This window comes from Sus scrofa, chromosome 15 (assembly GCF_054392235.1).
Source record: "Sus scrofa isolate SSC_HxYL_T2T_F1_AM1 chromosome 15, Sscrofa_HxYL_maternal_Yorkshire_Landrace_v2.0, whole genome shotgun sequence".
In the NCBI taxonomy this organism is placed as follows: Eukaryota; Metazoa; Chordata; class Mammalia; order Artiodactyla; family Suidae; genus Sus; species Sus scrofa.
This window is the reverse complement of record NC_139397.1, coordinates 80815080-80842131: the sequence shown is the minus strand read 5'-3', so window position 1 is coordinate 80842131 and position 27052 is coordinate 80815080. Positions and strand designations below refer to the sequence as shown.

At 36.6% G+C, this 27052-nt stretch overlaps 3 protein-coding genes across 3 annotated transcripts in view; 1 reads left to right on the top strand and 2 right to left on the bottom strand.

Moving 5' to 3' along the window:
* Nucleotides 1–27052, bottom strand: part of DAPL1 (death associated protein like 1) — a 933549-nt gene that overhangs the window by 137188 nt on the left and 769309 nt on the right. The window lies entirely within an intron of this gene.
* BAZ2B (bromodomain adjacent to zinc finger domain 2B) overlaps nt 1–27052 on the top strand; it is a 394559-nt gene that overhangs the window by 57397 nt on the left and 310110 nt on the right. The window contains 1 exon segment of the mRNA NM_001445102.1: nt 20807–21169. The gene's annotated coding sequence lies outside the window, so the exon portion shown is untranslated.
* Nucleotides 2418–22418, bottom strand: LOC110256932 (uncharacterized). The gene is made up of 3 exons (XM_084999102.1): nt 22368–22418; nt 20386–21901; nt 2418–4262 (listed from the first exon to the last, which is right to left on the bottom strand). Exons 1-2 carry the CDS (start codon nt 22416–22418, stop codon nt 21341–21343), a joined length of 612 nt encoding a protein of 203 aa, XP_084855228.1. The 3' UTR covers nt 2418–4262; nt 20386–21340.

The following is a 27052-nucleotide window of genomic DNA, read 5'->3' as shown; positions in this document are numbered from 1 at the left end:
TAAATACAAGGGAAAGAACAATTGATACATGTAACAAAATCAGGGAATCTCAAAATAGTTATACTGAATGGAAGAAACCAGACAAAAAAAGAATACATGCCATATGATTCCATTTATGTAAAATTCTAGAATTGCAACATAATCCATTGTGATTGGAAGTAAATCAGTGGTTCTGGGATTACAGAAGTGAGTAACAAGGAAAAGTTTAACATGGAAGAATTGAGACGGTAATATTAATAAAGGCCCATGAGGAAACTTTTGAAGGTAATGGATATGTTCAATAAGCTTGATTATATTGATGGCGCAGCAGAAACGAATCCAACTAGGAGCCCTGAGGTTGCGGGTTCAAACTCTGGCCTCGCTCAGTGGGTTAAAGATCCAGCATTGTTGTGAGCTGTGGTGTAGGTCGCGGACACAGCTTGGCTCTGGTGTTGCTGTGGCTGTGGTGTGGGCCAGCAACTGTAGCTCTGATTTAACCCCTAGCCTGGGAACTTCCATATGCCACACCCACGGCCCTAAAAAGAAAAAAAGAGAAAGCTTCATCTTCTTAAAGAACACGTAAATAATCATGAACAAAATGTTGGTAGAAAAATAATTATTAAAGGCCATTCTGAAGAAGTCTCTGATGGAATGAGGAACAAATTATTGAACGCTGGAGGAATGGCAATCCTTGTTATGGTGTACCATAGACTTTGCCTTAATTGTGTTCTTGTGTTTTGTGGAAGATAGAACTTGTGAGTAATGAATGTGTATACTTATTAGGAAAGATTTCTAAGTAAAGCATTAAAGGTGTGGCTTGAATCCTCTTTATTGCTTGTAGTAAAAGGTGAGAAGAGAGAGATGAATTGAAAACAGATTGGTTAAGCAAAATGGAACCAGATTTGGATATTTGGAAATTTTCAGCCTATCCATATTGCAAAAAATGAAAAGCTTGTTCTGACAAAAACGCTTAGGTTGTAGCTGAAGGGCCATTTGATAAAGAGATCTATCATAGGTGCAACTCGGATTTAATCAGCCTTTTCAGCAGGAGCAGGAAGAGAGAATTATACCAGCAGAGACTCTATCAGTTTGAACTAAAGAGACAAAGAAAACAGGACAAAATGAAGGATGGCTGTAGGACCTTGATTCTACAGGACAGGCCTTCAGACCTGTTTAGCTGCAAATGTGTGTTATTCTTAAAGAAATATGAAGCATGGTCCCAAGATGATTTAGAGATCATCAGAGCTGACACTCCCACTCCAGGCCCAGAGAACAAGGCTGTTTCCTGCTCAGTTTCAGATGCAATAGCTTTCAGCTGCCATCCCATTGTGCCCATTTATGCTACTAAGCCAAAGAGGATTATTCTCAAACCTTAAGATCTAATGGAAGGGGTACCTGTTGCAGGTGCAGTAGAAACAAATCCACCTAGTATCCATGAGGATGCAAGTTCAATCCCTGGCCTAGATCGGTGGGTTAACGATCTGGCATTGCTGTGAGCTGTGGTATAGGTCACAGACTCCTCATGTCTTCTTTCTTTCCTATTTCTCCCTTTTGGAATGAGAATATCCAAAATGAGAACGTCTTCCTTTGCCTGTCCCACCATTGTATTTTGGAAGCTTATAACTTGTCTGGTTTTGTTATGTTAACAACTAGAGAGGAATTTTCTGTCATGATGAGTTGTATTTCCAATCTTACCCATGAGACTTTGGGGTTTAGACTTTAAAGTTGGTGCTGAAATGAGTTAAGACTTTTGGGGCTGCTGAAATGGAATGAATGTAGTTTACATGTGGAAAGGATGTGAAAGTCAGTAAACTTACCTTTGGTGAGTGGCCTAATCCCTAGGAAATCTCAACTACTTGATGACCTTAATGGGAATCTAATGATAAATTATATACACTCACACATTAATATATACTCATTTGCTATGTATGTGTGTGTGTGTGTGTATATATATATATATATATATATATATATATATATATATATATAAAATGTATATTTATATATTCCTCCCAGCTATAAATCTGTGAAGCTGTAAATCATGTAAGTGTGTAGAAAGGAAGTCAGTACGACAAATACTAAATTGGTATAAACATCACCTCATTAAAGTGAAAAAAAAAGTTACTCCAACAATCTATGGAAAATGTATTACAGAACAAGAGAAAATTAGTATTATTCCCCATGTTAATGAAACAATATAACACTAAAAACTAACTAGAAGAAAATCTTATAAACATTTTCAATTTCTGTCATAAAGGTTAGAGAGTAGGTATGTTGTTAATACAAGTTGAGCAGAAAACCTAAATGAGAATAGAAAAATCTTAGGTAAAAAAGGAGTTGAGTGATACGAAGAAAGATTTCATGGTGATTAAAAATGCACTGATAGAATTTAAGTCTATATTAGAGGCAATATGTAACTAAATAACCATGCAGACAAATCAGTGATAACTATCTTGAGTTTACTATATAAGCAGAGGTAAAGAAGAAGAAAATATGCAAATCATATTATAACAGAAACATATTCAACTTAGGTATCCTGTAAAATAACTGGAAAAGAAGCAAACATTAAAAATGTAAGATTTTTAATCTAAATATTCTAATTAAATAATTCAGCCTAATAAAAGAAAAATCAAGGTAAAAGAGAACCATTCTTAAATGCAACTGATGTCTTTTTGAATTATTGTAATAAGGATAAACAACTAAGCAAAAGAATCATTTACTTAAAGTAAAAATCAGGATGGTCTCAACTCTCTCTATAAATTCCCTAAGACCGTGGAGAGAGAGAGAATTTTAAGAGGAAGGATAAAATTGATTTAAGAATTTTGTGCTCAGGAGTTCCCCTCATGGCTCATCAGTTAATGAACCCGACTAGGAGCCATGAGGGTTTGATCCCTGGCCTCGCCCAGTGGGTTAAGGATCTGGCATTGCCATGAACTGTGGTGTAGGTCACAGACACGGCTCAGATGTGGTGTAAGCTCGCGGCTATTGCTCCGATTCAACCCCTAGCTTGGAAACCTCCATATTCCATGTGTGCGGCTCTAGAAAGAAAGAAGGGAAAAAAAAAAAAAAGAATTTTGTGCTTAACTGATTTGTCTTTCATGTATGAAAAGAACCTGAAAATATTCTCAGATTTTCAAGGGTTCAGAAAATATTTATTTTCCCAACCCATATAGAAAAAAACTTCATAAAGACGTACTCCTGAACTGAAAGATGGTTTTGTTTTTTAACTTTCTGGAACCACTTCAGTGAAAATGCTGTGATGTGTATACGTTTCCAATCCAATTGCTAATTTTTACTCTTAGTTTATCAATGGCAATTGAAACGATTTATCACTATGTCCTTCTTGAACATGTTTTTTATTTGATTTTTAAAACATTGCTCTTTGTTTTTTCACTCTCTTCACTAGTGGCCATCCCTTATTTTCCTGGTTTTTCCTCATATCTCCAGCTTCTAAGTTACCACAGTATTAGAGGGCATGGTGATGATCTCACCATGTCTTTTTTTTTTTTTTGACCATGCCCACATCATGCAGAAGTTTCTGGGCAATGCTGGATCCTTAGCCTGCTGAGCTACCAGGGGAGTCCTACCATTTCATATTTTAAATACTATAAGCAAGTAACTCCCAAATTTATATCTCCAGCCTGGACCTTTCCCTGAACTCCAAACTTATAGAGTCATTTTTGTGCTTAACATTGCCACCTGGGTATTTAGTTAGCATCTTCAGCTTGATAAATACCAAACTATTGATTTACACCAAACCCCAACTCCCTCACCCAAAGCAACTCTTTTGCAGTCTATGTATTAAATGCTAACTTTTTGCTTTTAGTTCTGAGGACAGAAACTCTGGAGTCATGCACTGGCAATCTTTTTCTTATATTACATATCAAACTCCATTAACAGATCCTTTACCTCTACCTTCAAATGTAAAGAATCTGACCACTTTCTACTACTTCAATCTCTGCCCTCATTTCTAAGCTTAGTATGATCATCCTTTGCTTGGAATTTTTTAGCAGCTTCCTATATGGTCTAAATTCCATTTTGTTTAGCTACAGACTATTCTAAAACTGAAGCCAGAGAGAACTTTTTAAAAGTTAAATCAGACCATGTCATTTCTTTGCTCAAAACTACACAGCAGTTTCCTACTTAGGGTAAAATTCAATGTTTTGGGTGTTCCCTGATGGCCCAAGTGGGCTAAGGATCTGATGTTGTCACTGCTGTGGCTTGGGTCACTGCTGTGGCATGGGTTTGATCCCTGACCCCTGGAACTTCTTCGTGCTTTGGTGCTGCAAAAAAAAAAAAAAAAAAAAAGTCAATGTCTTTATATGATGGCCTCAAAAGCCCTGCAAAATGTGGCACCGTCTCTCTTGACCTTATTTGTCGGTGCTCTTCTTGACTACATCAGCCTCTTTACTGTTTGTTGAACAAACTAGGCATGTTCCTGCTGAAGGACATTTTTAAATCTTGTTCTCTCTGCCTGGGAAGCAATTTCCCCATATTTCTACATGCCTTATTCCCTCACTTTTCAAGTCTTTGCTCAGATAACTTATCAATAAGGCCCTTTTTCACTTTTTCTAGAACCTCTTGTACATCTTGGCTCCCTCCCTTCCCTTCCCTTGCTTCTCCATGATACCTGTCACAATTATATATAGCAGAGTGTTCAAACTGTGGCCAGTGAGCTAAATATAACTACTGTCTGTTTTTTGTTTGTTTTGTTTTTTAATTTTTGGGCTGCCCCACTGCACATAGAGTCCCAGGGCAGAGATCTGATCCAAGCTACAGTTGCCACCCGCGCCACAGCTGGGGCCAAACGCTGGATCCTTAACCCATTATGCTGGGCCAGGGATTGAATCTGCATCCCAGCACTGCAGAGACACTGCCAATCCCATTGCACCATGCTGGGAACTCCAACTACTATCTGTTTTTGTATATAAACTTTCCTTGGAACACAGCCACACACACTTTTTTACATGTTGCCTATGGCTAGTTTTTAACTACAGTGGCACAGTTGAGTAATTGCAGCAGAGACGTGGCCTATAAAGCCTGAAACATTCACTATTTGGCCCTTTACAGAAAAAGTTTTTTAATCCTGATATACACAATGTATTTGCTTATGTGTTTATTGCCTATTTCTCCACACAAGAAAGTAAGCCCTGTAAGGGCAGGTTATTTTTATTTTTTTTTACTGCTGCATCCTTAGCACCTATAATAGTAACTGGCACATAATAGGTGTTCAGTAAGTATTCTAGGAACAATTAAATGACAATGATAGAGAAAACATCATATGGTCTAATAATAAAGGGACATATTAAAGGATTTTAGGCTTTTGAAGACAAAAATTCCTCTAGGTTATAAGCTTTATTATGCATCATTATCATCTGAAAATAATTAATATGCTTTCAATTAAGCATGTTTGCAATTAAGAAAAGAAACTCTTATGTAAAGATATAGAAAGAAGCTACAGAATTTCCCTCCTCTGATACCTAATGATATGATCTTCAACAATTAAAAAGATAAGAATAGCTGAACCAGAAGAAAAAAAGAAAAGAAAATATTCATCAGCAGTAACCAGAAAATAAGAAACAGGATAGAAGCTCATGTCATGTATTTCAAAAGACAATAGCCAAGGAAGGAAACAGAAGATTTGCCAAAGCGTAGTGTGGCACCCAGACCCATACTTAACTCCCTAAAATCTTATCTTAATGTCAAGATTAATGATGATCTTGAGATTCATCTTTTTTTTCTCTTTTTTAGGGCTGCTCCTGTGGCATGTGGAAGTTCCCAGGCTAGGGGTTGAATGTGAGCTGAAGCTGCCAGCCTACACCACAGCTACGGCAACACCAAATCCTTAACCCACTGGGCAGGGCCAGGGATAGAATTCACATTCTCATGGATACTAGTCCAGTTCCTTACTACTGAGCCACAATGGGAGCTCTGAGATTCATCATTAATACAGTTAAAATAGTAGAGGAATCAATGTATAGAGTCCCCTTACATTTTTCTTTTTCTTATTGTGTAAAAATAGAAAAGCTGCTGGGAAGGGATGATTGAAAAGGGAAACGTGAGGATTGGAGATGATTTCCTGGCAGAAGCAGAGGCTTCAGGACTCCTGAATTGAGGGAATGGTCTAAATCCCAAGGGCTCTCTTCCTTTAGGTATAAGGTGTATTTCCTCTCTGAGTAGTAAGAGCGACCCTCCAAGAAAGTCTCAAAGAATTAAACCTAATTTTTTCAACAAAAGCCACACATAAAAACTTCCACAAAAGGTATATGGAATAACTGGCCAGTGGGGACCTGTTGTATAGCACAGGGAACTCTACCCAATATTCTGTGATAATCTGTCTGGGAAAAGAATTTGAAAAAGAATGGGTGTGTACATGTATAGCTGAATCACTCTTTGGTTATACATGTACTGAACATGTGATAATTTCTGCTATACAGAAATAATTTCAGTACAGCAGAAATTATCACAGCATTGTAAATCAACTTGTGGCTCAGCTATAACGAATCCAACTAGTATCCATGAGGATACAGGTTCAATCCCTGGCCTTGCTCAGTGGGTTAAGGATCTGGTGTTGCCGTGAGCTGCGGCATATGTGGCACATGTGGCTAGGATCCTGTGTTGTTGTGACTGTGGCGTAGGCCGGCAGCTACAGCTCCAATTTGACCCCTTGGTTGGGAACTTCCATATGCCGTGAGTGTGGCACTGGGAAAAAAAAAAAGGACAAAAAAATAAAATAAAAAATTCACAATGTATAAATTTCTTTTTTACTATTTTAAAAGATCCAACTTATCTTGTTTCCAGGTGATTTCTATCATTTTATTTGCCTCTTGGAGGATAATTTCCCTCTCTCTCTCTCTCTCTCTCTCTTTGTCTCCAGTCAAGAATGGGAAAGATAGAAAGGTTATAAATATATGGGAGAGAGAGAGGTTATAAAAAGTAATTTTTTAATTTTTTTTTTTTTTTTGGTCTTTTTGCCATTTCTTTTTTTTTTTTTTTTTTTTTTTTTTTTTTTTTTTTTGTCTTTTGTTGTTGTTGCTATTTCTTGGGCCGCTCCCGCAGCATATGGAGGTTCCCAGGCTAGGGGTCCAATCGGAGCTGTAGCCACCAGCCTACGTCAGAGCCACAGCCACAGCGGGATCCGAGCCGCGTCTGCAACCTACACCACAGCTCACGGCAACGCCAGATCCTTAACCCACTGAGCAAGGGCAGGGACCGAACCCGCAACCTCATGGTTCTTAGTTGGATTCGTTAACCACTGCGCCACGACGGGAACTCCTGTCTTTTTGCCATTTCTTGGGCCGCTCCCGCAGCACATGGAGGTTCCCAGGCTAGGGGTGGAATCAGAGCTGTAGCCGCCGGCCTATGCCAGAGCCACAGCAACGCCAGATGCGAGCCACGTCTGTGACCTACACCACAGCTCACGGCCACGCTGGATCCTTAACCCACTGAGCACGGCCAGGAATGAAACCTGCAACCTCATGGTCCCTAGTCGGATTCGTTTCTGCTGTGCCAGGACGGGAACTCCCTCTAACTACTCTTTAACATGTGCATGCTATTAGATATCTGGCTTTACACTTGGTTGAAACCTTCTATGTAAAGAATACATTGAATGTTTTACTGTTTATGAGGGAGATGTGCCTGAGAGCTTATTGGGTTTGTTTTGTTTGGTTTTTTTTTTTTTTTTTTTTTTTTTTGGCATATGGAAATTCCTGGGCTAGGGATAGAATCTGAGCCACACTTGCAGCCCCACTGGATTCTTAAGGCACTTCACTGGGACAGGGATTGAACCCCCTTCCCCCACGGAGACAACCGTGTCCTTACTCCTCCCCACCACCCCGTGCCACAGTGGGATCTCTGATTTCTTTTTTAAATCACTAAAGATTCATGCTTAAGGTGGAAGATATTTTTAAAATTTGGTTTGTGATTATTTTATGAACCAAACAATTTTCTGGAAAAAGTTTGTTGGAATCAGTATTGACAGAGTACAAGCAGAATATGAGAAACAATAGCACTACACTAGTTAAAGAGTTGGCAGTTGAATATTGTTTCTCACAGTGTGTTATTCCCAGACACAACTGTCTATAAAGAATATGGACTTTGATCTTGATTTAGTGTTTAAAAGAAATAGTGAAAACCATGCCTATGATTGAATTTGGGTCCTTGAGTATATATTCTTCAGAATGTTGTGAAAATAAATGAGCAGTGAATATAAACCCCTGCCGAAAAAAAGGGAGTTCCCGTCGTGGCTCAGCGGTTAACGAATCTGACTAGCATCCATGAGTTCGCAGGTTTGATCCCTGACTTTGCTCAGTGGGTTAAGGATCCGGAGTTGTTCTGAGCTGTGGTGTAGGTCGCAGACGTGGCTTCTATCCTCCATTGCTGTGACTGTGGCGTAGGCTGGCAGCTACAGCTCCGATTAGACCCCTAGCCTGGGAACCTCCTATATGCCACACGTGCGGCCCTAAAAACAAAAACAAACAAACAAACAAAAAACCTCCTTTTTCCCCAACTTGAAACCGTTGGCTGTCAAGAGGGAAAGTAGTCATATGAATTTTTGAAATCAGATAGATAAAAATATTTCATCATGACGCTGAAAAAAGATCATTTCTGTGATTTCAGAGGGCTTGCCCAAATGGCATGTATCAATACCTTGAAGAGCTTAAAACTGTGTTTCAGGGCTAAATTGTTACAAACTTCAGTGCTAAAAATAATATATGTAATATATTAGGACAAATTATAATGCAAAGAAGGTTTTACTATGAGATGGACTTTTACAAATTAGGATATGAATTCTCCTTCCCCTATCTCTCCCCAGAAAAAAATAACTGCTTCTTCTCATGTGCACTCATTTCACTTTGAATACTTATATTAGAGCATTTAACGCATTGTATCAGATATCTGGACTGTTTACATCTTTCAGTTGGACAGTGCACTTCTCAAGGGCTAGTGATTGTGGTCCTTCCCAACAGAGGTGTGCTGGTAAATCTTTCTGGAATGAAAATGTATACATTTTGCAAATCGTAACATATGCAGTACTAATTGTAAAATCCATATAGCCAATTTATTCTTATAGAACACTTTGGTTGATGTTTACCAAAATCTTGTTTCTATGTCCCTATCTGTAGCCAACGTATAGTTGCACAATTGTTGAAGAATGTAGTTTTAATATAAATGGTCATTGATATTTTTGTCTAAGTTAAAGAGTAAGATGAAAATGAAATTACTTTTTGATCAAAGACTTCTTACTAACTCATTAATAGGTTTAAAATATTAGAAGATTGCAGGGGGATGAATGAGGGGTTTGGGATTGGCATATGCACACTGAGATATATGGACTGATTGGCCAGTGGGGACCTACTATATAGCACAGAGAACTCTACCCAATATTCTGTGATAATCTGTGTGGGAAAAGAATCTGAAAGAGAATAGATGTGTATACATGTATAACTGAGTCATTTTTGTTGTACAGAGAAATTATTACAACATCATAAATCAACTATACTATAATAAAACTTTAAGAAATGAAAAAATATTAGATTACTCTCTCTCCCTTTTCGTGCTGTTTCTGTGTAACACTTTAAATTTAATTAGGAGTTCCTGTCGTGGCGCAGTGGTTAACGAATCCGACTAGGAACCATGAGGTTGTGGGTTCGATCCCTGGCCTTGCTCAATGGGTTAAGGATCCAGCGTTGCCGTGAGCTGTGGTGTAGGTCGCAGACGCGGCTTGGATCCCGAGTTGCTGTGGCTCTGGTGTAGGCCAGCAGCTACAGCTCTGATTAAACCCCTAGCCTGGGAACCTCCATATGCTGCGGGAGCGGCCCAAGAAATGGCAAAAAGACAAAAAAAAAAAAAAATATATATATATATATATATATATATATATATAAAATAATAAATAAATAAATAAATTTAATTTGGTTAACATTTTTCCTATCACTTTCTTTTTTTTTTTTTTTTTTTTTTTTTTTGTCTTTTTGCCATTTCTCGGGCCATTCCCGCGGCACATGGAGGTTCCCAGGCTAGGGGTTGAATCGGAGCTGCAGCCGCCGGCCTACGCCAGAGCCACAGCAACACAGGATCCGAGCCGCGTCTGCGACCTACACCACAGCTCACGGCAACGCCAGATCCTTAACCCACTGAGCAAGGGCAGGGACCGAACCCGCAACCTCATGGTTCCTAGTCGGATTCGTTAACCACTGCGCCACGACAGGAACTCCCTATCACTTTCTTAATTGTAGACTGTCAACAAAATGTTAAATTTGGATTTCCCGTCGTGGCTCAGTGGTTAATGAATCTAAGAACCATGAGGTTGCGAGTTTGATCCCTGCCCTTGCTCAGTGGGTTAAGGATCTGGCATTGCCATGAGCTATGGTGTAGGTTGCAGACGAGGCTTGGATCCCGCATTGCTGTGGCTGTGATGTAGGCTGGTGGCTACAGCTCTGATTAGACCCCTAGCCTGAGAACCTCCATATGCCGCGGGTGTGGTCCTAGAAAAGACAAAACAAAAAAACCCCAAAATGTTAAATTTATGCCCTGCTTTGTAGTGTTTGCTGATTTCCACGTTTTAAACATTTCCGCCGTGGTCTATTTCAAACTACCAATGTAATATCACTAATAATAGAGTTGGGAAGGGATGTCAGTAGCATACCACTGTATCATTTTTTCTGCATACTGCAGTGGGCATAAATAACCTCAAGGGCATCAATGATGGTAAAACATAATAAAATAAGAAGTGATGAGTTATATTTATTTGTTGTTAATATAATTTATTTTAAGTTTTAAAATATTTATTTTTGATAATGGCTGTGTTTTAACAACCAGCTTGCAGAATTTCTGAAACTTTAAGTTTTGACTGCATGGGCTTTAATGAGTTGGATTCAGTATATTGCTGCCCCTGGAGTGGTTTCCTGTATAATATGCACAGCCTTATGTGACTGACTTGGGTGAACTTTTTTTTGTTAATTCAATCAGCTTATTCATCATTATGCCTTTGGCTTTCATGGAGGATTGCTATGAGAAAGACCACGCGAATGATGTCTGTACATTGGTATAAGTTTTGATTGCTTCAAAACTTTGATATGTAACTCCAGTGTTTTAAGTTTGTCTTAATGAATTGGTAATTTTGCTGTTTATCAGATAAGAATATTATATTCCTTCTTTGTTTTATCTACCTTGAAATCTGTATTATTTCCTTGCTCATAATAACTGTTAGTGCAGGCCAATAACATTTAAACTTTTTAAAAAAATGAAATATTATGTTGAAATATTAAGATATAGATGTATACACTATATCCATATGCATACCTATATACATACAACACATACAGACATAGGTATATACATATATATCTATACATACAAAAATAATTTCAAATTAGATTTTCTAAGGTATATTTGATAGGAAATGTTGACTAAAGTCATAATTTGTATTATTTATTTACCAGTTTTCAAAATAATGAGGTGATTGGTTCCCTAGCATTCTTCAAAGGTGAACAATGAAGTTTTTTTGTGTTTTGGGGGCTTTTTGGCTGTGCCAAGGCATATGGAAATTTTCTGGCCAGGGATGAAACCTGCACCAGAACAGCCACCCAAGCTGCTGCAATGGCAATGTTGGATCCTTAACCAGTTGCACCGCAAGAGAACTCCATAAAGTTTTTTTTTTTTTTTTTTCAGTATCATTATCAACTCATACTTTAAGATATTTTTTGTGTGTGTGTTTCAATTCATTGTAGTTCTTTCTTTCTTTTCTTTTTTTTTGGCTGCAGCTGTGGCATGCAGAAGTTCCAAGGCAGGGATGGAACTCCTGCCACTGCAGCTACCCCAGCCACTGTAGTGCCAATGCTGGGTCCTTAACCCACTGAGCTACCAAGGAACTCCCTATTGTAGTAATTCTTAACAAATTAAAATTGTCTCATCTTTGGCCAGTGGGAACCACCTCAAGTTAGCTTCTTCGAATTTACTCCCAAGTCCTTTTTACATGACCCCAATAATCTTTGATAGTTTTCATGTTTAATCCTATGATAGGGTATTCTAGGCTTATCTGGATATTTCCTGTCCCAAGCCTAGAATCAGACATTGTTTCAAGGAATTCATTTCAGGGGTGAATGGTGTTTAGCAGCCATAACTGGATACATAAGTGTATGCATGTTGCTACTGTAGTAGATGCCATTTTTAGGCATTTATGGTGGGTGGAACTAAAATATATATTTTCTAGAAAATATTTGATTAGTTCATTCTAACATATCCAGTGCAAATTCATGATCAGAAATTTTATGTAACATTGATTTTTAGATCTGCTTCTTTTTTTTCCACACAAAAAACATCCAACTTAATTAACCATTTGTTTTTTCTCAGACTATACATGCAGTAATATTACAATAACATCACAAGTTAATACTACAAAACTATGATTAGTGATAACAATTTAAGTTTCTCTTTTGTAGTTGCTGCTTTAAAGTTCATTTTATTAGTTTAAATCCTATGAGGAATGTACTGTTAAGTTAGTGTTTGTATGTGGTTTTTAAAAAATTACTGCATTTATGTGTTCCCACTGTGGTGCAACAGGATTGGCAGCGTCTTGGGAGCACTGGGACACAGGTTTGATCCCTGGCCCAGCACAGAGGGTTAAGGATCTCATGTTACTGCAGCTGCGGCTTAGGTCGCAACTGTGGGTGAGATTTGATCCCTGGCCCAGGAACTCCATATGCTGCAGGGCAGCCAGGAGAAAAAAAAAAAAAACTTTACTGCATTTAAAATCACTTAGAATATTCTTCTCTGTATGGTTATGCCACCAACTCCATATACAAGTAAGTTCATTGATTTCATTTAGCTTTCATTTTGATGGGATTGCTTTTTTTTTTTTTTTTTTTTTTGGTGTGAACTGATGTCTTTTTTTTGTTTGTTTTTTTTTGTTTTGTTTTGTTTTGGTTTTTTTTTTTTTTTTATTATTTTCCCACTGTACAGCAAGGGGGTCAGGTCATCCTTAGATGTAGGGATTGCTTTTAAAATGTAATTGTTTGTTTTCGCTTTTTAGGGCTGCACCTGTGGCATATGGATGTTCCCAGCCTAGGGGTCCAATTGGAGCTGCAACTGCTAGCCTATGCCATAGCCACAGCAACGTGGGAACCAAGCTGCGTCTGCAGCCTGCACCACAGCTCACCACAAAGTGGGATCCTTAACCCACTCAGCAAGACCAGGGATCAGACCAGCATCCTCATGGATACTAGTTGGGTCTGTAACTCACTGAACCACAATGGGAACTCCAATTTAATGTGTTTTTGTTTTATAATTATGTAAATTATTTTATATGTTTCCCAAAATCACACCTACAAAACAAGTTTTATGAAAAACTTTGCTACCATTCTATCTTTACTGCTCTGCTCACTTTGTTTTTGCAGGTAACCATGTGTTTTAATTTTTTGACTTTTCATTTAAAAAATGAGAGGAGCTCCCTCTGTGGTGCATTGGGTTAAGAACCTGACTACAGCAGCTTGGGTGACTGTGGAGGCATGGGTTCAGTCCCCAGCCAGGAACTTCCATGTGCTTTGGGTGCGGTCATAAAATTTTTTAATAAATGAGGTAACTATATAAATGAATGGCAGTATCTCATAGATGATTTTCTCCATCTTGCTTTTTTAACTTAACAATATATACTGGAGTTGATGATGAAGTATTTTATGCTACATATATTCCTTATTCCTTGTTAAAAATTAATAGAACTCCACCATATGTGTATGCTATAATTTTTTGTTTGTTTTCGCTTTTTAGGGCCGCACCCACAGCATATGGAGGTTCCCAGGCTAGGGGTCTAATGGGAGCTACAGGTGCCGGCCTACACCACAGCCACAGCAAAGCGGGATCTGAGCCGAGTCTTCGACCTATACCACAATGGTGTAGCTGAATCCCCTACCCACTGAGTGAGGCCAGGGATTGAACCTGCAACCTCATGGTTCCTATCCAGGTTCGTTAACCAGTGAGCCACGACGTGAACTCCCTGTATATGCTATAATTTATCCTGCCATTTCCCTATGATGAGCATTTGGGTTATTTCTAGATGTTAACCTAAAACAATTAATAGCCAATGGGTTTATTTGAGAACAGCAAGGATTTGCAGTTTAGGACATGCAACTATGAGAACCATATGCAAGTCCTATAAAGCAAAAGAAAGAAAAGTTTTTTATAGAGAAAAAGGAAAAATTGGAAGAGGCATTCATAAACAAGAAGTCCCTTGGAGGAAACTGGGAGTTCAAATTATGATGGCTCTTAACTGGCTGAGTTGTGACAATTTCTCATTGGTTGAGCTGTTGCCACGCAAGGAAGAGATCTTTCTCCTCTGGCATTGGTAGTAAAACAGTGTCACTTCCAGCTGGAGAGACATGATTTAAGTCTTCCTGTTGGTATCTGAATAGATCTTGATTGGTACATGGATGAGTGCTCCCTCTTTTGGTCTTCAGACTTCATGTTAGTGAGATTTCTCTATTATTTTCACATAGACATTTGCTATAAAAAACAATGCTTCAGAGAATAACTTCTTATATGCCTATATTATATTCTTTTGTGTTGGTCAGATTCTTAGAAGTGGAATTTTCTAATATAAAATACACGTATAACTGCTAGATATCAAATTCTCTTGTTGGGGTTTTTCTCTTTTTCACTCTAACAAGCAGTGTTTGAGAGTGTTCCTTTTCCTCACAACTGCCTCACTAACAGGCTGTGTTGTAAAACTTTTGGATTTTTGCCAGTTTGTTGGGTGAGACATAGTATTTCAGTGATTCTTTTTTTTTTTTTGCTTCTTTTTAGGGTCACATCTGCGGCATATGGAAGTTCGCAGGCTAGGGGTCAGGCTACACCACAGATCACAGCAATGCAGGTTCCTTAACCCACTGAGCAAAGCCAGGGATCAAACCCCTGCATCCTCTTGGATACTAGTTGGGTTTGCTAGCACTGAGCCACACCGGGAACTCCATATTTCAGTGACTCTTTATTTGCATTTCTCTTAAGAGCAAGTTTGAGAATATTTCTGTTTAAAGGACGTTTGCATTTCTTTTTCTGTGAAATGTCTGTTCATATCTTACCATATATCTATCAGGGTGTTGGTGTTTTATTCAACTTTAGATACTTTTTATATGTAGGGTTATTAAATAGTCTCATGTGTTACAGATTTTTTCAGTTTCTCATTTGTTTTTATACTTCGCCTGCAGTATTTTTTCTTTTTTGTCATACAAAAGTTTTTATGTTTTGAAATTTACTGATATTTCACTTTACTGCATCTAGTTTTGACCAATGCTGGGAACTTTTTCCCTACTGTCCGTTTACAGAGGAATTGACCTATAATTTCTCCTAATACTTGTATGGGTTCAAATTTTTGTATTTAAATATCTGATCTTTTTTTAAATTTATTTTTGGAGCAGATCCAAATTTACTTTTTCCTTATGATTACCAGTTATCCCAACATTGCTTATGAAAAAGTACATCTCTTCCTTACTGCTTTGAGAATCAGCATTCATCTATGTTAATATGCATTTGGATAATTTGTCAATTTTCTCTTGTCTTTTTTCATGTGCCAATGCTGTTACATTATTAATCTGATATGACATCCTCCCCTTACTCCCAATCCTCTTTTTGCAGAGTTTTCTGAACTTTTCTTGTTTATTCCAGATGAATTTTATAATCAACTTGTGCTTATAATCAACTAAGTTCTTAATCAGCAGTGTGTATCAGAAACACCATCAGTTTTTAAAAAAAGAAAATAAATACTTAGCCTCCACCCCAGATCTAGTCAATGTGTAGATAACTGGGCCCGGGTATGTACATTTTGAAAAAAACTTTCCAGTTGATTTTAATAATCCCATTTAAGAGTGCTCTATAAAGTATAAATTGTTTCTAATTCCAAACTACCTTATGATTTGTTTTCCCTTATATATTCTGTACCTGTGGCATATGGAAGTTCTCAGGCTAGGGGTCGAACTGAAGCTGCAGCTGAGGCCTATGCGACAGCCACAGTAACACTAAATCTAAGCCATATCCCCCATGGCTTATGGCAACACTGGATCCTTAACCCACTGAATGAGGCCAGGGATTAAACCCTTATCAAGGAGATTGCATCTGGTCCTTAACCCATTGATGCACAATGGGAACTCCATCCCTTATGTATTCTGACTTTACCTAAATGACTGCAGCATTTACCCAGTTCCCTAAGGCAGAAATCTCTGGTTTTCGTGTAGCCCTTCCTCTCCTTTTACTCTGCTTTTACTTAGTCACACAATCCACATTTTACCTCAAAAATATTTCACTTTAAACTTCCAGTACCATTGTCTTTTACCATTTTTCTCATGGACTGTTTTTTAATTAATTAATTTATTTTTTGGCCACCTCTGTGGCACATGGAAGTTCCTAGGCTCCAAACTGAAGGGGTGCTACGGTAGCAACCCAAACTGCTGCAGTGACAATGTCTTAACCTGCTGCACCACAGAACTCCCTCATGGACTGTTAAGCAATCTCTTCATACTACAGTCTATCATGTGCACTGCCTACACAGTTATTTTTCCCTAAAAATAAGGTTGATCATGTCACTTGTTTGCTGACCTTTGTTGGCTCTCAGGATAAATTCAACCATAAAGCCTTTCACTCACAGGTCCCTGCCTCCTTTTCCTTCTTGTCCCTGATATTCCACACCTCATGCTGAATAGTCCTGCTAAATTGTATTTCTCACTCTAGTAGATGGACATAAGATGTAGTAGTAGCTCTTTGTATTTAAACAGGTTTCACTCAGAATCCACCCTCACTTTCTTTGCCTGGTATGTATTTGAGATGTAGCTCAAATGGGATTTCTTTGATAAGCTTTTCATAGACCCTCAGTCAGAATTAGTTGTTGCCCCACCCTCGTTATTCTTGCAAAACTTTATTATTTGTATCTTTATAATGTGATTTTTGTGAGCCTCTAATCTCCCAGGAATTTCACACTTTCAACATCAACCAGAATGTGAGCTTTTCATGTCCTTCCAGCCTCTAGCAGAGTGCATAGCATATAGCGAGCACTCAAATGTTTGTTCAGAGAATGAAAACAAATAAAGCTTCATTAGTCTGTACTGATTGAAACAGAAACAAGACATGACAGTGGCCAGCTTGTTCTACCATTAAGATCTTTTGTTCTTTTAGCTTTTTATAGTCAGCCTAGACTTTGTTCTCTGTACACAGCAATTTCTTACCCTTTGAAGGTCCCTGTACAATAACTACAGTAGTAAATTAGATACCTGTCCATCTTTATATCTACCTATTTGAAAAGTTTTGCCTTAGTCCTAAAAGTAGATGATGCTTTACAGAAGAAAGTGCAACAATTTAGTCCACAGTGGTGGAATACTTCGTTTATGGGATAGGTATGTATCATATATAGAATTTCAGAAATAATTATCAGTAATATTGGAAAAGATCTGTTTGATTATTAAATTCTTTCACCTTCTGTACATGATCAAGTACTAATTTAGGTGATGATCTTAAGTAGAAGACTTAAGTGCTGTGGGAGCCAAATTATTTTATAACTTATAATTATTTTCCCTTTTTTTCCCTTCAACTCTATGAAGAGTTGTCATCTTTGAAACACTTAAATGTAGATAACATAAAAAAAGGGAAGGAATCATATTAAAAAATAATTTAAGCACAACTTCTTAGTAAGGGGGTATCAAATACTGGAGTAATCCAGTTTTAAATTTTTAGTGTATAATTATTTTTAAATAGCAGTTTTAAAAGTATAGATTAAATTGGATAAGTAATATATTTGAATTACCAAATAACCCCCAATTATTTTGAAGATTATTTTAATATAAAAATTGAAGATTTTATTTTTTATTGAAATACAAAAATTCCTTTTATGAATTTTAGATATCAACCTATGTGAGTTTTTCATTTGTTAACTATTTTGTTAATTATTGATTATCATTTAACTGTACTTTGCCTTTGAGAATGTTGCAAAAATATTTCCAAACTATATAAAAAGCCCTTGATGATAATAAAAATATAGTTATAAAATATTTTAAAGACACCAAAATCAAGTTTTTCATTATCACTACTTTTATCCTTTATAACAATCTTTAATGACACTAAGTCTTACTTTGTTATATTACTTCATCATTCAACCAAGGAAAAGACAACTTTGTGTTATATACGGCTACAACTTGAAATTTTATATATATATGTGATATACACATACACACATAAATGTACACACTTTAAAATTTTTTTAGTCATAAAACCACTGAGGGGAATGATAGAAATTTTTAATATGAATTTTTATATTTATATAAGCTAATTGCTTTTATTATCTATGTATCATTTTTTTTCCTTGGATTAGGCATATATCTAAAATTTAAATTACAAAATGAGTTTTATTATGTTAAATAGTTTTCCCGCAGGCTTTTTTCCTCTAAAAACTAGGCAATGTAAATTACATATTCCTATGAAACTTACTGTTTGGAAAACCAATGTGCTATCTTGAAACCCAGTATTATTCAAAATATTATTGGAAACAAAAGTTGAACCATGCTTTGCAGTATATTGTTTAAAGTATTTAAGTAAAAGATATATCTTTGGTCATCCAAGTTATTGAAGTGTGCCACCTAACTTTATTTCAAGAGAAATGTTTTAAGAGAATTCTTTATGAAAATTGAAACAACTTGAATCTAGTGCTTTCTTTTTATCATTTCAAAACTGATTATTTTTAACAGTAATGCTAGTGATTGGGCAAAATATCAGAAATGGAATGTTGAAATATTAATATTAAAATTATTTATATAAAGAAATGTCCGTGAATTCTTCCAAATATTTTAAAATACTGTTTTGAATAATGACTACTGTTATATAAAAGTGAATGAACTTTTTTGCAAGTTTCTTTGCTAAAGTAATATCTAAATGCTAGCTTTCCACACTTATAGCATAATCTATATTTTTTTTCTGGAGAATTATTTGTAAGTTTTGTTATTGTGGAACTGTTGACCCAGTCATACATGTACAGAGCTTGGCCTCTGAGTTAATTAAATATGAGTTAATAATATATTATAAGGAAATTATTGTCCTTATTACAGTTATTAGGTAGTTACTCAAATTATAGCTTCAAAGGAATGCAGAGCATGGAAAACTCAGGATTAAATTATGCATTTGAACCTTAGGCCAGCTTTTACTGTAGAGACAGTTTTCTGCTAAGAGAGAAATTGTATGTCATTGAAATTAAATGCTTTTCTGGGGATGGAAGGTTCCAGTTTTTAATGAAATTACTGAGTGTGGTGTAGTGAAATGATTAAAATCTGTATTCCGGGAATGTGGCAGGGAAAAAAAATCAATAAGTGCTAGCACAGCTTTGCTGCTCTATGTGAATCCTGAGAATGAAATAAACTACTACAAAAATAATAATTAAAAACATATCAGCACATTAATTTATTTAGCATCAATCTCCTGAGACATCATCTTCACTAATTTTTAGCATACATTTTACTATGTAATGAGCAGCCTTCTTTTCAGATATCCCTATTAGACAGGCAGTATTTCTGCCCTTCCCCCAGTGCTCCTGCTTTGCAATCATTGTACTTGCACTTATTATGTTACAAATGACCGAGGTAAGGCTGACATTCTCAGTGCATGCAAAAAGACCTAGTCTGCCAAGCTTTTTTTTTTCCTAATGAAGCAGCTTTGTGAAATCTCCCCATGTGTTAATACTAATGAAGATCCTCCAGCACAATTAAAATCACAGCCAGTGGCTGAAGAGGAAACATAAAACAATAGCATCTTTTAAGATACATTTATCCGCATATGCATGTGCAAAATATACATATATGGTCAAATTATTCTATAGCTTGCCTTTCACTTGCTCTTCCTCCTAAAAATTTTATTATGCAATTTTTAATAATATGAACTTTCGAGACTTTAACGTGCTTCAGGGGAAAAACACTACCTCAATGAAAAACATTTTTATTTGTCGTCTTGGTTAATAAAGTGTTGCGAAGGTTAAGGCCTTTAAAAAAAGAATCATCTTTTAGGAAGCTATGGTGTAGTGTGCCGTAGCAGGGAATGGGGTGTACTTCACCTTTACTTTAACTTTATTGGTTTCAGGATGTTGAAATTGGTGGGGGAAAATGAAAGTTGAAAAAAATTCTGGGAGTAGACAAATAACATACCTCGTGTGTATTTTAAAGATGGAGCAATGGGCTGCCCAGTCTTGATTTTTTTTTTTTTTTCAAGTGTTCTAATTCCTACATTTAGTTATCCCTCCCCTTCTTTGCCTTCTCAGAAGTTGAGGGGGAAAATACTGAGGTTACCTTTTACAGTCTTAACTTAAAACTTTAAAACTATTTACTATTTTAACGTTTTATTTAAATTTTTACTCAGTGCATAAACATTACAGCAGTCGGTTTAACTTGCCTGTGTTAGGGCAGTAGTGTTTTATCCCGGGACCTTTTTGCGCCTGCTTTTTGAGTTCTAAACATCCACGAATTCTTGGCATATTAAATTAGCTTTTAGACTTCAACCGAATTCTGAGTTTTACGAACCAAATGTTTAGATGGAAATGATTAATCTGGGCTCCCTCTTTTCGGTGTACTTTTTTAAAAAATTACACTTTCAATCCTATTTTCTGTCTTCTCTACTTTTAGAAGTAGAACAAAAACATTTGAGTTCCTTAACTTTTTCGGGACGAGGAACGGTACAAACTCAAAGCTACAGCATTCTTGGGAGGAAGAAGCAACCCCCTCCCTCCCTTGGCTACTTTAGGAGCTGATAGGTCATTTATTATTGGAACTGAAATGGTATAAACAATTCTCTCTCTTTTTTCCCTTGTTAACAGCAACTTTCATTGTTAGAGAGAGGAGAGAGAGAGAAGCCTTGTTGGTTGACGTCACTTGGTTCATGAAGCCTTCGCCTAGAAGTGAAGCTGCTGAACAAACCTTGAGAAGAATCATCTCCTGCTTCAATCTGCTGCTGGATAGGAACTAATCAGAAGAGAGAGGCGGAAGACGGAGAAGGAGGGAGTCCAGGGCTTTCCCGATCACAAATCTCACCTCCACTCCAACTCTCTTTATACTTTTCTTGCAAAAATAGTAATAGAAATAAGGAGGTGGTAGGGTTTCCAAAAACAAAAATCGTAACCTTCAACCATCTGGAGAAGGCAAAAATCCCATCCACCGCAACTCTCAGTTCGAAAGTAAAGGTGAGTTTAAAATCCTTGGGTGTGAGGGGTGCGGGAGAAGATGAAGATTCCAAATGTAAAGCCGGTTGAAACAGAAAAGGAGAAACTACGTTCCGGCGAGCGGGGAAGACTCGGGAGTTGCTTATCTCGAGGCGCTCGCTCTGCCCGCCCTGCTCGCCCTGCCGCGGCTGTTTACCCTCGCCGGTCGGTGTGTCTCTTTGTTGTGCTGGCTGGAAGGCTGGGATGGTGCTCGGGGTCCCGAGTGCAGTTTGGGGGAGGAGGACGCGGAGAAGCGCGGTCCTGGGTGGGAGGTGGGGGGTGCGGTCTCAGGAGAATGTAAACTTTATTCGTAGCTGCCAGTGCGGGACTTCGGTCTAGCAGGGCCGCGGGCCGTGCATCCCCCGGCGCGGGCATACGCTGCCGCCGCGAGTCCGCCTCCTTTGTGCCGGCCGCCCTGCTCCGCCGCCCCGGCTTCGCGTCTCCTTCTTCCTCCCTTCGGCTTCCAGCGCTCAGGTTGCCACCAACAGTTTTGCTTCTTAAACAACCTCTGGCACTCTTGCGATCGTAGTTCCTATCCAGGAATATCCGCTGCTCCCCCCATCCCCGCCGGGGTAGTTTCAAGATACCCCCCCACTCCAGTCCGCCTACTGCTGCCCTTTTTTGCCTCCGCCCCCTCTTCCTTCTAGGACTGATTAGCTGCGCCTGCCACCCCCACCCCCCAATTCGGGCCTCTTGCTCGCTCTCCCTGAGTAGCTGGGAGCTCCAGAGTTACTGAAGTGAGCTGGGGGTGGAGTGGGAGTGGGGGGGCAGGTGAAACTGGGAAAAGATCTAGATACCTGGGTAGGTCTGTTTCAGTAACGCAGAGCGTTAGAGGAACACAGCTTTTCCTACAGTCATGTCTGTCTCCTAGCAGTTCTTCCCTGGGAGCTGCCTCCTGCTCTCAACTCTTCCTCGCTCTTTTAATCTCCTTGTCGTTCTCTCGCCCCACCTTCCTTTTCGCGGCTCCTCTCCCCTTAAAGTAGTTCCACGAACCCCAGAATTGGAACATGGGAAAAGCAGGAAGTGTTCGGAGAGTCAGAACTAGCCCTGCTGTTTGGGAGATTTTTCTCTTCTTTTCTTTCCCTCTGTATTTATCTTTTGTGTGTTGCTTCCTTATAAAGAGAGAAGCAGCTGCAGTCCTTGGCCGAGTTGTTGAAATTTATCCCTTTGTGTATATTACAATATCCTCCATTTTTTTCCCCTGCCCTCTAAACAACAAGCGTTTCGCCATCTTGGGCAATTTTTATTCCCAAGTCTCTCTCTCTTTTTTATTTAAGAAATGGAAAGAAACACTACAAAGTCAAAAAGTGTCTGGTTAAGACTCAAAGTTTAGGGAATGTTCAGGGGGCCCAGTGACGTCATGTAAACTTGAGAAATTTTCCCAGGAGTGAATTTTTCGCTTAATTTTTATCATGTTTTTAAGGGACCATTTAAAGGATTATGTAACTTACAGGTTAACGATAAGCTATGCTGCTTATTTTTGTGTTGTGCTCTCAAAATGAACCTTTAGTGTCTGCACATTTATGTTTTGGTAACAGGTGGAAAATTATGTGCAAAAAAATGGGGGAAACTTTTATAGTATCCTTTGGTTTTCACCTAGCTTTTGTCGACATTTTTTTTTATAATTTAAAGGATTTAAATGTTATTTTTAATCAGCATACTTTATTTCTTATTTACTCCACTCTCTGTTGTGGATTTTCCTTTAATCAGCTTTGTTAATATTTGTGTATACTTTTTAAAAATGACCTAGATCTCCTTTTGTAATTAAATACTCTGTTTTGTACATATTTCTTTACATTTTGAGAAGATAACTATTGAAAATACTTGGAGATACTAGATACTTTACAAATTCAGTAGCAGATAATTAAGTAAAATGATCAGCGAAAATGTAATCAGTATTTAAAAGGCAGAATTGATTTAAAAAATAAAATCTCAAGCTATACTCTCTTTGTCAGCCATTATGAAAAGGTAAACAATATAAACTAGTGTTGTTTTAACTTGCTTGTCTAAAATAGTTTTTCACCTCACTAAAGTTCGGTTGGTCACATGACCAAACTTAATGATACACTGACTGGTATATAAATAGGAGGCACTGTAAATTGAATGGGAAAGTGTAATTCTGTCTCCTGCAGTCATTTTCAGTCAGCATATTTACTTCTCTTCTAACAAGGACATGAAACTGTCTGTATTTAATTTGCATTCTCTTTGTCTTCTGGGTTGGGGAAAAACACTGACTACAATTAACTCGAAAAAAGCTAATAGAAACAATTCTGAGTACATTGAAAAGGTTTGTCTAACACATAAAAACTTATGTTGTATGGGGTGTGTTTTTATCTCTGTTGCAGCCTTCTTTGGTGTTATCTGCTATGCTATTTATTTAGGAATGTGCTTTATGTAAAACACTATGACTGAAAGCTTGACTGAATTGAATGTCTGCCATTTATGTGAATTGTAGGTAGGTGAAAAATGTTTAAATAGTTAAAAGCACATAGAACAGATGGTTCTAAATTATACATGCAACAAAGGACTAGAAGATTTGGCAGATTATAAATGGCAAGCAACAGAGGATAAGCAGTTTAAGAAAATGGTAGTTAAGTACATTTGATGTCTCACACCTATTGTAAACACTACATATTGTCACCGTGCTGCATAATCAATAATTTAGGAACATTGAGGCAGTTGTAAGTTTCAGATAGAAAAAAGTAATATTTTACAAATGTTTGAAATGAATGGTTGAATGTAAAATTATTTTAAGCCTATGAGGACAAGAGTTTTTTTTGGGGAAATCAAATTGTATGCTTTAAAAGCAGGAAGTTATTTCTGAGAACTTAATATTATTGTTTTCATATAGAGGTTTGGAGAGAAGTAGGAGTAGATACATATTTTGAAATAGAGTGGTATATTTACTGTTACTATGTGTTAAAAACTGGGGCTGAACTGTAGCAGCATTTACTCTTTCAAACACTACTGAAAAATATTTTTAGGCTATTTAGTCTTGAAAATGCAAAACACTGTTGGCATAAGTTACTAAATATGTATTGAGTGAAGGAAGACTATATTTTAGTATTAATTTTTGAGTTTTGTATGTAACACCATGGTAAGGTTTTATTTGGTAACTATAGTTTACTCTTAGTTTTAAAAATGGAAAGATTTGTATGTAGGTTTTGCCTAAAAGAATCTGACTAATCATATTTAGCATTTTCAAAAGATTTCAAATAAAGTATTCAGCTTGGCAGAAATTTGTTTTTATTTTTATAAGCCATTTATTTAAAATGCATATGAAATTGTAATGGAAACCTTGGAATTTTAATTCTGTTGCCCTTTCTCCCATTTCTTTGTTTGCATGTTTATTATAGAACTGCAGTGTAAAGGAGCAGATGTTTTGCCAAACATCCTGATGTGTTGCTTTTTCTTATGGGAGTGCATAACTGTTCCTTCTGATGCATCAACTTGACAGCTGGTTGATTTCATGGAGCTGCTAAGAAGCCATTAGTGGTGTCATTGAATTGAAACAGAACAGTCACTCCCAGCTTGAACTGCAATTGTTAATGTCTTTGTTGCTACTTTTGTGTTACTATACAAGATGTAGGATATCACAGTTACATGAAAGTTTAGTTTTCTGTCTTATCTTCTTGAATCAGTGAAAGGAAGCATTAGAACTTGATTACTTTTAGATTTAAAGATTTCTCATAGGATTTTTAAGTTGTAGTTTCTGAGTTTTTGACCTAGTCCTAGGTGGAACTGCCAAAAGAAGGTGTTCTTTAGCACAAAGTAATGTGGGGATTTTGACCCCTAGATGAAATTCTATCATTGAGATTTAATGATTTTTTAAAAAATAAATTTGATATCCTGAGGGAGTAATTAAATACCTAGTTAGGTATTTTAAGAAGTTTTTGGTTATATAAAATTAAATCTTATCATAAGGTTTCAAAAATATGCCTTATTTAGTAAACGTTGACTTGTTTGACTAAACATTTCTTTAAACTTTTGCTGCAGAAGATATTTAGAAGAGAAAAGAATTATTTAGGAAAAGGGCAATTTGGGGTTTAATTTTCTCTATAAGAAGGTAAAAATATTATATAATTGACTAGTAGTCATTTAATTATTTTAAAATTTGAAATTATGTTTTTATTGTACTAATAACCATTATTAATAGTTTCAGCTATTAAACTGTTATACTATAGTGGTGTCAGATCATCCCATTGGCCTCTGTTTTATACTTTTTCTAATTACTTGCTCTTTGTTTTGTTTGTTTTGGTGGAAGAGGAGACAGGAAAGATGGAGAATAGGGAGTGATCATCTCAACAGAAAAAAACATATTTAAAAAAAATTTATGTAACAAATTTAGGATGATGAGTTGAAGGATAAAATGTAACTTATGACTGTGTTGAGATATTTTCTAGTTCTAATATTTATCAATTTTTAATTTTTAAATCTAAGTACACCAACAATTTTTCAAAGAGCATAACATAACATATTCAAAATATTGAATATTGCCTTTAAAAGGAATTCTTAAAAAGTGAAATTGATGATTAGAATAATTTGCTGAGTTAAACCCAATGAAAAGGACTTCTTATACAATATAAACAAATTTAAACATTTATAATGCATCACTGAGTGATTCCAGAATTATAATATCCTGAAATCATAAGTTTATAAAGATGCTTTTCTTTTAAATAAATGTAAATTACTGAGACTAAAGCTAAAATTTATATTCAGGTAATAATGCTTTTATATTTTAATGTATTCACCATACAGTTTCTTAAAATTATTTTATTATCTTAGCCTGTGTTTCAATTTTTGAGAAATATATTTATTCAGAAAATATTTATGTCATGGCAGATATAAATTAAGTGGCAAATTGAGTTGTATATTAAATGTAAACTTTTTTTAAATGAATCTCAATGCTTAGCTCATTTTTAGAAATGACATACTCCTAATTGTAGTGCAAATAGGCATCCCTTAATTTAAGTAGGATTTTTCCCCCACTGGGTTTCTTAAAGGAAAGCAGTTCTAAACAGAACAATCATAAAAAGTTTAAATTTTCATTCATAAATTTTTCTGTTGACCCTATTAACTTTGAAATCATGGGCAATAAATATATTTAATTTACAGTTACGTATGGTACTTAGACTAAAATGAATTTATATGACTTAAATCTGTTTTGAATGCTATGTGATTTGTGGCAAGTCATAATACAGTTTGAGATGTAAAATATTTAAGAGAACTGATATTTGTAAATAGAATATTGAGCTTTTTTAATGCATAACTTTTTTAAGAATATGAGGTAAAAATATACTTTTTATGCCACATATTTAAAAATTTGCTGTGTAAGATAGGATGTTTTTAGTTTGTTTTTAAAAATAAAATTACTGCTTTAAAATAGTTGTTTTTATGATTTATGAAATTTGGCTTGCACCTTGGTTTTTAAATGTCTTTCAAATAAGAATTAAGTGTTAGAGATAATAATGATGGTAATATGTAGATCAGAACCTTTACTAACTTTGTGTGCACATGTGTACATAGGCAAAAGGAGCATTTTGTTTGCAGATAATGATTGCATTGGTACTTCAGCTATGTGTAGAAATAATTGTGTGTTTTTCCTGTTTTCTGCTCTTAATACTTTTCTACAAGCATGCACTCATTAATCAAAGACGGTGCACTCCTGCTGAGGGCAGAGAGGTTCATCAAATTGGCAGTCAGTTTGGTGTAAAGAACGGTGTACTGAAGCTCTTAACTCGCTGGGACATAAATAAATCTAAGGTCTTTGTATGCAAACCCTAGAGGTTAATACTGTATAATTCAATGTCCTGTCTTTGTTTTTATGATTGATGTTTTAAAATGTTTCAAGCTTGATGCAAGTCT

Bases quoted from the DNA above. Each gene is read 5' to 3' on its own strand.
- LOC110256932 (XM_084999102.1), bottom strand. From the start codon at position 22,418: ATGGCGAAACGCTTGTTGTTTAGAGGGCAGGGGAAAAAAATGGAGGAT. The intron at 21,902-22,367 runs GTAATATACACA...TGGAGCTCCCAG, and splicing joins GGAAAAAAATGGAGGATATT to CTACTCAGGGAGAGCGAGCA.